This window comes from Carettochelys insculpta, chromosome 2 (assembly GCF_033958435.1).
Source record: "Carettochelys insculpta isolate YL-2023 chromosome 2, ASM3395843v1, whole genome shotgun sequence".
NCBI lineage: Eukaryota > Metazoa > Chordata > Testudines > Carettochelyidae > Carettochelys > Carettochelys insculpta.
In genome coordinates this window covers 62,650,783-62,664,690 of record NC_134138.1, presented here as the reverse complement: position 1 = coordinate 62,664,690, position 13,908 = coordinate 62,650,783, and the positions used below count along the sequence as shown (strand labels likewise).

Genomic DNA, 13,908 nt, shown 5'->3' with positions numbered 1-13,908 from the left:
TTTTCCTCTCCTTTGTGGGTAACCTTTTGGGTCACATTAGGATTTTATTGTGACAATACAGGCAAACAGTGGTGGCAAGAACATGCCATAAATAAAGCAGTATTTGTGCAAATGGAAGACTTAGTATTACTAACATCTTAGTTGGCTTATTAAATAGATATTAACACAGTTATAGGTGTGTTGGGTGAGAGTATTATACCTGGTCATGGCTGGCTTCAATGGAGCTTCCGATACCATGGAAAGTCATCTGAACAGGAGACAGTGTCAAACAGGTCATACATTCTTTGCCATTTTGTCTATCACTGTAGTGTACCTATAACAGAACAACATACGTAATCTGCTAAACACCAGATTGCATAAGGGAGTCATGCTAAATAATCTGTCCCTTTCCAAAAATCTGTAAAGGAATTAAAAACATTTACACTGCTTCCAGGAATTTTAATATAAAATAAGGAGTATGTAAAATATTCTGTGAAACCACATCCTGAACTGGGGACAAATTTCACCAGTTAATCAGTTTGTTGGGTCTTTAAGTATCCCAGACTCTCATCTCATGCAGAATGAGGGGGAAGTAGTCTTATTTGATAGCAGGCAACATACACCATGCCACAACATTGTCATTGGGCTATACTATACTATACTATACTGTCACATTAATGCAACATGAGTTGGTACATACTGATAGATACCCTCCCTCTCAGTGGCCTAGGAACCTTGAGGATCATATAAGGTGTTGTTACAGACTTAAAAAAATAGGTCTAAGTTTCAGTTTTGAAACTATATGTTATTTCTGATAATCTTTTATAAATTAGTTTAAAAATTTATGCAAAATTCAGTAGTCTCCACGGACTTGCACTGATTGGAGCTGGTTAGGAATTCTTCATTTTTTTAAATCTAAAATTAATTAATGGAAATAAATTAATGGAAAAAGAAGCTTTTTGGCAACAAACAGATTAGTTTCAACAAATTTTTGACAGAATGCTGAATACAAAGCCTTTTGAATTTTGTGAAATATTTCATTTTCACATTTTTAAATAAGAATTTTGGTTTGCCAGTTCAGAAAAAGACAATCCAGTTAGAATAAAACATTTTAAATGGTCAAAAATGAAACATTTTAGAATTATTAAAAACAAATGTAACCTAAAGTGAATTTTTCAAAACAATTGACCAGAAGTTAATTCCATCCCACCCATTTCTAACGTAAAAAGTCTAAAGATTTCAATGTTTCATTCTCACTAGGGATGGAAAAATTTGTTTTGAAATCTCAAAAATGTTTATAGGATGGGAAAACATTTTCCATCTAGCTCTGGTATTCTTACTTTTAGGTTTCTTTTTATTTACCGCAATGTGATCTCTGTTGAAATGCACTGGCTGCATTTCAAATGCACTAATTTTTTGATATTGCAACATGGGTATCATAGATGTTTTCCTTTGTAACAAAATCAAAATGACTTTTAATCTCGGGAAGGAATTCACACTATTTTTAGAGCTAAGTACAACTCAACTTCTAGCAGTATCTAAAAGCACATGCTAATCAGTTTTTTGTATGAAATATACAGGAAGATGCTGGTCCTGCTGGATTTTCTCCTTTGTCTTCAAGTCATCTCAAAACAGCTCTTAAACCCTGTTCGGAAAGAGAACCTTCTTCTATCTTGAGGCAAAATGAAGTCAAGCATCTCCAAAGTTTTATTAGCATGTACAGGGTTGCCACTCATGCTGAACTGATGAAATATTACAATCTGCTTTGTAGCTCCTGGTTCCTTGACAAGCAGATAAAGAACTTTGTTCTACAAGAAGGGTGGAATTTAGTTTATGATGGTAATTTACATTGGTTACCTGACCCCTGTCAGAAATGGAAAGGGAGATTAGTTCTACCGGAGACAGACATTTTAGGCTAGTACCTATTTACAGCTGTACAACTACTGGGGAAAGGTTGCATTTTAAAGCCTTACCTTTACATTTAGACTAGAAATATTAGTATTATTTCTGTGGACAACTAGGAGCCATATTAAATGATCCCGACTGGTCTGTGGAATTGATTGAGAGATATAACACTAGATTGTGCAAAAGGTAACTATGGACCTTGTTTCTGAGTCTTCTCTCTTACTGGACAAACTGCAATAGTTGAATTGAAGCATTACAACAGCGCAAACCTGGTTTAAGTAAGGCCACCAGCGTGCTGCATCATTAACCTTACTGATCGTGCCGACTGTTGCATATGGATGGCCAAAGGGGCTCCATGAGATCTGTAATGTGGATTATTCCTTGTGCTACGCATGAAAGTCCTGATTTCACTCAACCTCTTTTTAGAGCTTTCTGGAACATCCCCCTCTAACCCTCTCCACCCCTCCAACCTGTGCCTACTAAGTTGCTGAAGGCTGTCTGCTAGAAAAGCCATAATATTTAGTGAGAAACCAGAAGAGGCCCCATCACACATACAATGGCTCAGCGCTGATTGATTGAAAGAGTTACGAAGGTATGAAATTAGGATTGCAAATATAAACGGAAGCTCTGTAAATATCATGGCTGCTGTTATTACAAGAACGTATGAGGTACACATAACCATGGTATCTAGCTGCAAATCCAAATACTTCTGCTGAATATATGCAGTAAGGAGAGTGGGCCAGGGAAGCGTCACAGCATGATTCTGCACCTCCAGCATGCCACAGAGCAGGCACCAAGATCTGGCCCCAGATAAGTCAAGACTGACATTAACAGCATGAGCTATCACAATCACGCACACACAGCGGAGCAGTTGCATATTCTATGGAGCACAGCAAGGAAATTACTGCAGCAGAGCACAGTGTTTTGATTTTATAAATGAGAGGGTAAGAATAAATTCATTGATCATCATAACAGTCTTAGAAATAACTTTGCAAAGGCAACTAGGTACTAGAACAAGAAATGTGGTAAGTTCAGAGAGTTTTAATTATCTCTGTTTCTGAGCTAAGCACTGCTAAAGAGCTTCATGATGCACTCTGGCCTAGTCCCAGTGGATCAGGCTCACTATTTAGAAGTTTCTCAGCCTTTTGCTGTCCTGAAAACGTCTCTTACCAACATAACGCAACCTTAGTTTAACCAGATTCAAAGTTTCCTTCATCTATCTTCCATTTCCCTGACATAGGAACTGATGGGTGGTGGGGAATGGGAAGGAAATGGTTCTTTAGCCAGATTTCTATGACCTGACATACAGTCTGCAAAACACATTCTTTCTGACAGAGATCTACGTACCGGTTGGAAAACAATTGTGTTATTGGCTTTGTTGTTCTCCTGGATTGAAGTGGCTCACTTGTGCAGCATCTGAGAACACTAGCACTTCACTGAGAACATGCAGATGGGAGGCATGCAAGGTGGAGGAAAGCTGCAGATGACTGCAGGAGTGCCAGGGAAGAAAGGAGAACTGGCTGTTCTGTGGAGAGGAGACAGGCTGCTAACCACCCCGAGCAGCAGACACTGCTCCGTTCAGGCTTGTCTGAGACTAGAACTGGCACACAACAATGGCAGCTGGAAGACAGTATCAGATCTCAATGGCCAATGAGGGGAAAAGCAACCGTCTCCAAGCCTGGAAAGCTTTTGACCACCCCCCAAAAAGGGAGAGACACAGGTGGTAAGTGGGAAGACTCCTTTTTGAGGGCGATGGAAGCATCCACTTCATTCTGATCCAGCATCCCAGGAAGTGGGTTGCACAGCCCACAAGTGAGACATTATGAAAAGGTTGCTGAGGATCATCTGTCTGCTAAAGCTTGGGGACACAAATGATACTGCCAGTATGACCTGGGAAAATCAGCAGTGACTACAGAGCCCTGGGTGCAAGGAAAAAGGTGTTTGGGACACAAGTGGTTGAAAATAAGGGCCCAGACAGGGTCATGAACATCCTGGAGAGGAATGCATAGCTGGCACTGGAGGAGGGCTCAAACTTTCTTGTCCATGGGATACTGCTCTGGAATGGAAGAATGGTTTGTGAAGATGCCAATGGAACGATTAGGGCTTTAAACTAGGGTCAAAGGGGAAAGGTGACAAATGCCCACACGTAAATTTAAAAAAGTGACCTTGACAAAGGGCTGGAAGTTTGACAGCGTGTGCAAGAGTTGGAGGGATGGAATGGACAATTACAATAGGTTCATAGAAGCCACAAGAGGGAATACAGCAGGGTAATCTGCGCAACATTTTAGCCTGCAATTTAAATTAATTGGCACCACAGAGATTCTGTGGGATAAATCTCATGACTGGAATACTGGTGTCAAGGGGAATAACTTATTCAGGAAGGACAGGCAGGGAAAAAGAGAGGAGATATTGGACTGTACATCTAGAATGTATATAGTTTTTTCTGCAGTGCGGAAGGATGCCAGAAGCAGACTAGTTGACAGTCTCTGGGTGATGATAAATATGGAAAAAAAGGTGTACTGTTGTGGTTGGGGCCTGCTATGTGCCACCAAATCAGGGGGATGAGGTGGATCAGACATTTCTAGAAAGAAGTAACAAACTCAGATCACAGGACTTGGTGACAATGAGGGACAACAGCTTCACGCTGACCAGGTATTCTTAGTGTTAGCCTCAAAATCTGAGCTTGGGGAGTGGCAACCAGAAGCTGGCAAAGTGCTCTGAGAATGCTTACATTGCAATTACTAAGATTAATAACTACAATAATATTTTGCACTTGAAGTTAGTAAGTGCCTATAACCTTAGAGTCCCATATTGCTTTACTAACACTCATCTTTACCATACCTGTCAGGCAGGCAACTACTATTTGTGAGAGAGGTTAAGTGACTGGCCCTAACTCATTCAAGGAGTGAATGGCAGGGCATGAAATTCAACCCAGGCTTCAGTCTCCTTTCCTAATCCACTGACCAGGTTTCATTCTCCTATATCTAGGAAATAAAAATAAAAAAAATTGTGAAGAGCAAATACTGTCCAGGCCCACTCCTTAGTTTTCAAGCCTTAGTGTTTGAAATAAAGAGAGGCTCATAAGTGAGCTCAGGCCACTTGTAGGAGTAAAAATTCAATTTTGTAAAATTTTAAGTATTTTGTTTGCTAAATAGCAGCTTCTGAATGAAACATCATAAGTCTGAAAAAGAACACCTCTGGATAACATAACGCTGCTCATAGCTGTGAAAAGTTCCTGAGCAAAAATTCCAGAATCCTGAGTAGTTTTGGGCTAATGCATGTGTGTGTGGTTCTCTGCAATAAACCTGCTGCTGAATGTGCTTGTAAACATCCCAGACTCCAGACTCAAATCATGGGCTATATTCTGGTTGCTCGCTTCTCACAAGCACACATCAAGGGTGTAGTCACATATTTGTGCTAGTATGTTCTTTCTTGTGATAGTGGCAACAATGCACCACCTTGCACAGACTGTTCCAAGGAAGAGCACATATAATCTATAGGGCTTGAGCGTGTGTGGTGTGTTCAGGACCACGCTGGGCAGAATACAGATACATGTTAATATTGCTTATGTAGCATTTGTGTGTGTCAACTATGACGCCATTTAATAACTGAGCAAAAATTTGGCCCTTGATTTTACTACTCTCTGTTAACAGAAAAGATAAATATGTTGAAACACATAACATCCCATAAAAGTAGAATATACAATTAGGCTGTGTCTACACTTGCACTCCTCTGTCAAAAGAGGCATGCAAATGAGGTAAATTGAAAATGCAAATTAGGTACAAATTTGCATATCTTACACCTCATTTGCATATTCTTATTTCAAAATAGTTTCTTTTGAAAGAAGAAAATTAGTGTAGACACTGCTCTTTCGAAAGTAAACCCCACCTTTGAAAGAATCCTTTTTCCCTTTTTTATGGGAAGAAGGATTCTTTCGAAGACGGGGTTTACTTTCGAAAGAGCAGTGTCTGCACTGGTTTTCTTCTTTTAAAAGAAGCTATTTTGAAGTAAGAACATGCAAATGAGGTGTCATATATGCAAATTTGTTCCTCATTTGCATGCCTCTTTCGAAAGAGGAATGTAAGTGTAGACAGAGCCCCAATGTTTACCATGTTGCAACTGAAGGCAAGATGACATAGCCAATATTCTACACTTTGCAGACTGTCTAAAATACACCAGAATTTATAGAGTTATAGAATTACTACTAACATACCACTACTACAAAATTTACCCTTCTGTTTCTTTGACTATTGGTATAAAAACAGACACTCCTTGATTCTTCCACCTGTTTTACTGGTATGCCAGCTACACATGCAATAGTGACAGTAAGTGTCAAAAGACACAGCAGGATTTAACTCACATTCTTCAATAACTTAGCTGCCAACAGTAACAGAGGGCTAGCCGTGTTAGTCTGTACTTTAACACAACAAACCAGCAGAAATGTAGCACTTTAAAGACTAACAAAATGATTTATTCGGTGATGAGCTTTCATGGCACAGAACAAAAGTGGGCCTGTCTCATGAAAGCTCATCACCGAATAAATCATTTTGTTAGTCTTTAAAGTGCTACATTTCTGCTGGCTTGTTTAGCTTGAAACAAAGGCCAAAATGCCATTACAGAGATATTACATGTCCTAATCCTGACTCTGCACAATGTGTGCGTGATTAATTTCAAGCACATGATTAAGTCCCATTGACTTCACTGTACTACCCTCAGGCTTAAAGTTATGCATGGTTGTTTGCAAGAAAAAGGCCTGTGCTGCTATTAGTTCACAGTTATACTTAGAAGATACCTGTTATGCCAGCTGAAATGGCTCTGAGTATAATACACTAAATTACTGTTTGAAAATAAGGTGGTTTTATGATAACCAGACTCTGAACGGAGGAAAAAAGAAGTCAGCTCTTTAAAGACATTTTCACACACTACTGCTTAGCTGTTCACAGTTTGAAGCACAAAGTCTGTGTGGCCAAGTACTTTCGATCTTGACCATTTATTAACTTAAAAAATAAAATAAAATAAAGTCATGTGTGACACTGAAGTTCATGTTTCCAAACCAAAAAAATACTCTGATTCAAAGTATCAGCAGGAGTCCCAGAATGCTAGACAGAAATAAACTGGGTAATAAAATGCCATTACGTTCAGCAATGCACAATTCTTTAGGATTGACTGCCCATCAGGACCATTCTATTAGAACAAAAGATAGTGTTTCTTTAAAATCTGCCTCTTAAATTGAGAGTGCCAAATTCTGTACTCAGATACTTCAAATTTATATCATGTAACTCTGATGATTTCAGACAGGTTACTCAAGATTTCTGTTGGTGAACAGAACAGACTGTGACCCAAAGAGAACATTAAAGAATTTTCATTCATCTGGTAGTCTTACAACATGTTTTCCTTCCATTTAATTTTTTGCTGAATCATTTATTTTTCCCCACATTTCTCCTATTTTACTTTGTACACTATTTAACTTTGTACACTTGGTAATTGGATTTGCTATTTTAAAGAGTAAGAGGGTTTTTTTTGTTTTTTTTTTAACGTGCTCATACTTTGCTCTACTTCTGTTTCAATGACAAATAGCAACAGGAAGCTACAACAACAACAACAACTCTGGTTTGTGTGTGTATATATACTGACAAATTCAAATCATTTGTGACCCAAGATCAGACACAGGAGTTTCTACTATATATTAGTCTAGCAAATAAGTGTGAATCTTTTAATCATCCTTACATTGCCACCCGCATCCCTCCACATATACGCTTTTTGTCCCAGTGTTAGAATTAGCCACATCTAATAGCGCACATGAAATAAGTTAAAACACAGCTTACAGTCTTCGTATCTACCTTACAAATTGGCAAAGAGCAGAATGGAGGACTACAGTGCAAACAAAATAAGGAGGGTAAAAAGATCCAAAATATGAAAAACAAGCACAAAATGATGGAGTATAAGTAAAAGTTGCAAGTTCCAGATGAAAAATAAGACACAAAATTTTTTTAAAAATCATAAAAAAGCGTTGAATCAAACTGTTTCCTGCAACGCTGGAGTTCCTTGATGTAGTGGGATTACTAAATATAGTATTTTACTAATCTCAGCAGGGAGCTGGCTAACTGCATGCCTGTCAGATGTTTCTAATGGTCACCCCCTGTGGAACAAATCTAAGGAGAGCATGAAAAACACCCACACTTAAGAAAGACCCCTTGCTAGATCATTAAGGAAAGATAAAGGCCTGTGCATTCATTTGTGATATATAACACAATCATTGTGTCAAGAAAAGATATGTTTGATTAGTATACCTCAGATTCATTAATCGCTGTGTCTACTTCACAGCGGTGGACAAAGTTTCTATTGTAGCTACTGCATGGAAAAGTAAAGATACTTGGTAGCTAAAAGACTGACAATTTAGCACTAAATCTTGGGATTTTTATAACATGCTCCTGACTTATAAAGGCAGCATACCAGCTATATTATAGGCTTAAATATTTAATAAAACACACTATACTAGGTTTCTGGTTAGGAAATTAACACTTGAAGCATCATAAATAGATAGCTTAACAGACTCAGAAAAGTGTCACAGGTTACAACAGGTTTTTATATTGCTGACTATAGTGGACACGTAAGTTGCTGTATATGAAAGCTTTCGTACATGTAAACTGCAACAAAGATGGAAAAACCTTCTTAGCTCGGGACATAGTATCCCCACAGAGGCCATATCAAATATTTATTAAATTAATTTTGCACTTGATCTCCATCAAAAAGGCTTGTGCCTCATTTATTTACAGACCCTCCAAACATAAGTCTCTTGTTCTCAGTGATGACTGTGATTTTTAAAGGCTCATGAATACATCTACTGTGCTCAGTCAAGGGAGAAAGGCCTAGCCATTGACCTTCCCGGTCTTGTCATTGTAGTCACTATGATGCTCAGTTTCATCTGAGAGGAAAGTTAAGCTACAGCCACTATAGTTGTATGGATCACAATTCAGCAAGATGTGTACAGTAACATTTTATCACCCCTCTATTACCAGATAATATGTACTATATTGGGAATTAAGAATGAGTTAAATAAATAAATAAATAGAGTTACACATCCCATAGAATTGGAAGGGAACTTGGCAGGTCATTGAGTCCAGTCCCTGCCCTCTTGGCAGGACCAAGCACCATCCCCCCGAGCTTTTTTTTTATTTTTAAATCTATTTGCCTCAGATCTCAAAATGGCCCCTCAAGGATTGAGCTCACAACCGTGGGTTTAGCAGGCCAATGCACAAACCACCAATTGAGCTATCCCTCCCTCTAGTGCAGAGTGGCAAACATAGAAAACGTTTTCCATAGGTGCCATTTGTGAATGCAAAGATTACTCTGTGTCTGAACAAAAGAGTCAATGTCCATTTCCTACAAATCTAGTTCCTGAGAGCTAAAGTTATCTGTAAACACTGAGAAAATATCAAAGGGTTACTGGTGTTAGTCTGTAGCTGCAAAAAACAACAAGAAGCCCTGTGGCACCTTATAGACTAACAGATTTATTGGAGCATAAGCTTTTGTGGGCAAAGACCACTCTGAAAAAACAAACACATGATTTACTTCGACATTGTAAAACACTAAACATTGTAAAACACTAGAGAGTAACGTAAGTCATATCTGACACAGTTCTAATAGAACTGTCTTAGCCATCTCTGATCCCAACACATAATTATTCAGATAATTAATATATTCTTGAAGAGAAAACCTAATATCAATGTATATTTTAAGCAAAGTGCATTTGAAAACGCTGACTAATTTGCATATAAAAATTCTTGTGATCTTCTGTTTTCTTCATGTTCTCTGGAAAAAATGAAGGTTTTGTGCCTTGCTAACGAAGAATACACGGAAGGGTATGCTTTAGAAAGCTTGTGGAGAAACAAGCGAGAGAGGTAACTGTTTCTAATAACTGAGGAAATTAAGGCAGGTTTGGAGAAGGAAAATTATTCATATTTTAAATAACATTTTGGTTTCAACATCAATGAAAATATGTATTCACCTGCTTCTAATTTTCTTCTTGGCTACAAAGACTTTTAAAGAGAAGATGGAAACAGAACACTTACAAGCTGTTTATGTAGTACAAGTGAAAGCATAAATTGGAGGTCACTATATTGATGAGCAAGGGGAGTCGATCAGTGTAAAATTGCAAGCAGAAATCCAGCTCCCTGAATTTGCTGAAAATCTGGTGATATGCTATCCATTCCACGGTGGAGTAATTTTTGTACGCAACATTGTACTTACAACACACCCCATTATTTTCATTCCCAGAAAGCACATACATTTCATTTCTAAAAATACTTTCCTCAGCAAGGGCTTTGATTTGAAAGTCTAAGTTACAAAATTATGGTTAAAACTAAGCCCTACTCTACTAAGGATTCAGCATCACACTTACATTTCTACTAGCTGAGACTTCAAGTCTTTCAAAGTTTTGGCTTTACTTCAGTGCAAGGTCTGTATCTAGCTTATCAAGTCACATTAGGATTTACTCTGAAGAACTTGGCACGGAGAAGAGCTTGGCTTGCTTAGTACTGGCTGCAGTACTCAGAGAGATCCTGTTAACTTTACAACTTTTTTTTTCTTCAAATAAATGAGTTGGCTATGAGAACTTCATGTACAAAGTTACATGCAGGCATTTGGGGTTATCCTTTTCAAGATACTAATGAACAAAGCAAAAACACTGCATTCAGTCCATTATTCCTGATTCCATTTGCACTGTTCCTCTCTCTCTCTCTCTCTCCTCTTTCTTTACTGATCCTGAAACAAAAAGACTCAATTTGAAGTTTACTGAAGACAGAAATCCCAAGACATTAATTGCCTTTAAACACTGGGCTTTCTTCTTTCTGAGGAAGTGGGTCTGTCCATGAAAGCTCATCACCTACTAAATAATTTTGTTAGTCTTTAAGGTGCTACATGACTGCTGTTTTGTTTTGTTAGAATATAGACTAACGGCTACCCCTCTGTTACTTTCTGAGAGTGTGAGGTAGTGATGAGCAGAGTGGGAGACAGGCACTGCAGACATTTGAACCAGCCAGATGTTTGGATGTTGGGAACATACTTTGGCTTGGTACCAAGTAAAACTGCAGGGTTTATCTTAGTGGACCTACATGGGATTAGATCAGTGACATTAAGGATGAGTGACAAAAACTATCAGGAAGAGAAGACGGTTGGTAGGTGCTAGGAAGCCTGGGATAAGGAAGACTGTCAAGTGAGTTCATTGGATTTATATTCTCTGTGAGGAGGTCGGGACTTTTCACGAGATAATGAAAGCATGTGGCTAAGACTCTAGAGGTTAGTTGTTGGATTAAGGTCTACTGTCATTATTAATATTGTTATTATTGAGTTAGCCTTTAGAAGCATGCACTGTTTAAAAATACAGGAAGATGCATTTCCTGGACAGAAAATAACTCCCTTACTCATGATGACCCATCTATTCCTTATTCCATAAATAGTTTCACTGAGACCAATGGGACTATTAAAGTAATGTGCTAGCAGAGATCAGCATGCCAAGAATATCAGAAACTGATTCAAAGATCTTACCATCTAAGGCACTGATACCACAAAGTGGGTATTTGTACCTGGCCACAAACCACAAGGTCCAGAACCAGGGCCAAATTCAAACAAGATGCATCAGAAAATGTAGCACAATAGGAGGGAGGCACAGAAGGAGCATTTGTGATCTGGAAACCATAATAAGAATGAAGGTGTCTAATAGTTTCTTCCAAGCCAAAGCTCAGCACCAGTACTCCAGCCTCACCTTCCTTGACATGTCAGCTACATGCGTCTACCATGCTCTTGTTAAAATCTTGCTCTGTCCTGGTTCTCCTCTTCATTGCTCCTTCAACATATCCATCAGGAGAGCCTCCTCATTCAACTTTCTGTGGGGGTTCCATTGGCCTCTATCCTTGGTTCACTCTTGCTCTCCTGCTACATCTTATCTCTAAGCAATCTCAATAAAAACACAAGTTCAATTACCCTCTCTATGCTACCTCACAGATTTACCGCCAGTCGTCTCCTGTTCCAACTAAAATCTCCACCTCCTCCCTCACACACCCCAGTGCTTATCTAGGTTCAGCTCAAGCTTAACACAACTATAACAGAACTCCTGATCTTCCTTCATCAGATTTATCTGCTGCTTTAGCCATGTCACTCCTCTTTGAATCCCTACTTTTAAGACCACCTTCGCTATTGTTTCAAACCTAAACCATTTGTCTTCACTTTCAAGACCATTCACAACCTATCTGCTCTCTACCTATGAATGTCTCATTCATTTTTAAGATGTCCACTTTCATTTCTGTCCGCCCTGTAATGCCTGCCTCCATTTCCCACTTGTTAAATTTTCTAACAAGCGCTTTCATGCTTTCTCTCAACCCTTATACTTGGGAGACACTCACCATAAATATCTGCAAAGTTCCCTCATTAGCCACCTTCAAAATCCTCCTCAACAGTGCTATCTTACTATTTCCTCGTACTCCCTGGTCAGCCTATCTGCGTCCAGCTGTTGTTCTCCTGCTTTATACTTAGATAGTAAGCTCCTTGATGTTCCTGCTCCTTGACTGCTGCTTATAGGCACTACAGTAATACGCAAAAAAAAAAAAGGCAATATATGGTGACACTGGCTCATAGTCCTCACTGTGATAAACTGTTGGTCTCTGTTAGGTCCTAATTCCACAACTGATAGCAGTTAGGTGCCTTCTGTTTTTGTTCAGGTCTCCAGTGGCTCCTTGCAGGCACAACAGTTTACCCACATGATGTTGCAGGACTGAAGCCTAAAGTATTTTTTTCCCCCAGCATGGATGAAATACAATTTGCGTTAACAGTCTTCTTTTCAAAACAGTTATCTGGATAGTCTTTAAAATGTTTTCAGAAATCATTTTTCCTAATTATGGCCTGACTACTCTCATGGCAAAATCTTTTCCAAAATAGATTTTTGAAAGTTGTTTGCTAATGCAGCCTTACAATTCATTTCGTATTAATGATGCCAGAAAGCCTGGGGTTATAATTTCCACAACCTCCTTTTTTTAATGTATTGTTTATACTTTTCCACTCAGATTGGCTTAGAGACTTTTGTATTGTTCCAGTATTGGAATGTGTGCTGGGGGTGTAGTTTCCAGGCCAGTAATAGCTACAAGTGTTTTGACAGTGGAAGGGTTGGGGTGGAGAACCGAATTATTTGGTTTTATGGTCTAGATTTGGTCATTTGGTTCTTTTCCCCATGATCAGCATCAGTGTCTTTTCAGGCTGAAAGTTTGCAAGTTTGCATTAGTGGAAAATTCTGAGGAAAATCTACCGATAATTTTTGACCATTCTCTGGAAAAATATTTTTTCACCTTACCCTCTTCAACCAAGTAACCATTTGATCACTACAACTGAAAACTGGTTATAATTCAAATTTCTTCAAACTTGGTATTTGTCTAGATCTCCTTGAGGAAATATCTCTCACCCATCATTTCATTCTGGCTGCTGAAACAGCATTGGAAAAGCATGTTATGGTGAGGTAAGGACTGAAAACAGTTGTGGGAAGAGAAAAAGCAAGTGCCTTTCTTCTTTCCATTAGGTCGGAGGGAAAATTAGATATTGCCTCTTACACAGCTGTGAGAAATAAAACAGACTTGTCCCATCGGATGGCTGCAAGTAGGAACGAGTGAAGCCTTCTTGCTTTCATAAGTCAGAAGACAGGAACAGAAATGTTGGCGAGAGAGTGATGAAGCTCCCATGCCCTCTCTTCTGAAGCTGCAGGTGGAAGGGATGGGAGTTCTCAATTTGTAAGCCAAGGTGATCTATAAAGGCGGGGCATGCACTCTGTATGCTACCCAGAACAAACATTCCCACAGGAAATGCTCTATGATCTCCTGCCTTGAAGCCAGAGGACCTTCTTCTTTGTGTGCTGCCCCTGAATCCTATTTGATTGGCTCCCTCACCTTCTGCCCCAGCTGACATTACTGGTCTGTCTATGCTTCCTTCGTAGCAAGAACATCCTAGTCAGAATGAGACGGCGTACTGAATTTCTTCAGCATG

At 39.0% G+C, this 13,908-nt stretch overlaps 1 protein-coding gene across 4 annotated transcripts in view; it reads right to left on the bottom strand.

The window, feature by feature from the left end:
- STAU2 (staufen double-stranded RNA binding protein 2) overlaps positions 1-13,908 on the bottom strand; it is a 247,048-nt gene that overhangs the window by 90,882 nt on the left and 142,258 nt on the right. For 3 of the 4 annotated variants that reach the window (XM_074987073.1, XM_074987069.1, XM_074987071.1), the window contains exon 13: positions 200-313. The exons of the other annotated variant lie outside the window; for it this stretch is intronic. In XM_074987073.1, the coding sequence (XP_074843174.1) occupies positions 200-313 (114 nt within the window). The remainder of the gene's footprint in view (positions 1-199; positions 314-13,908) is intronic. 4 annotated transcript variants of the gene reach the window in all.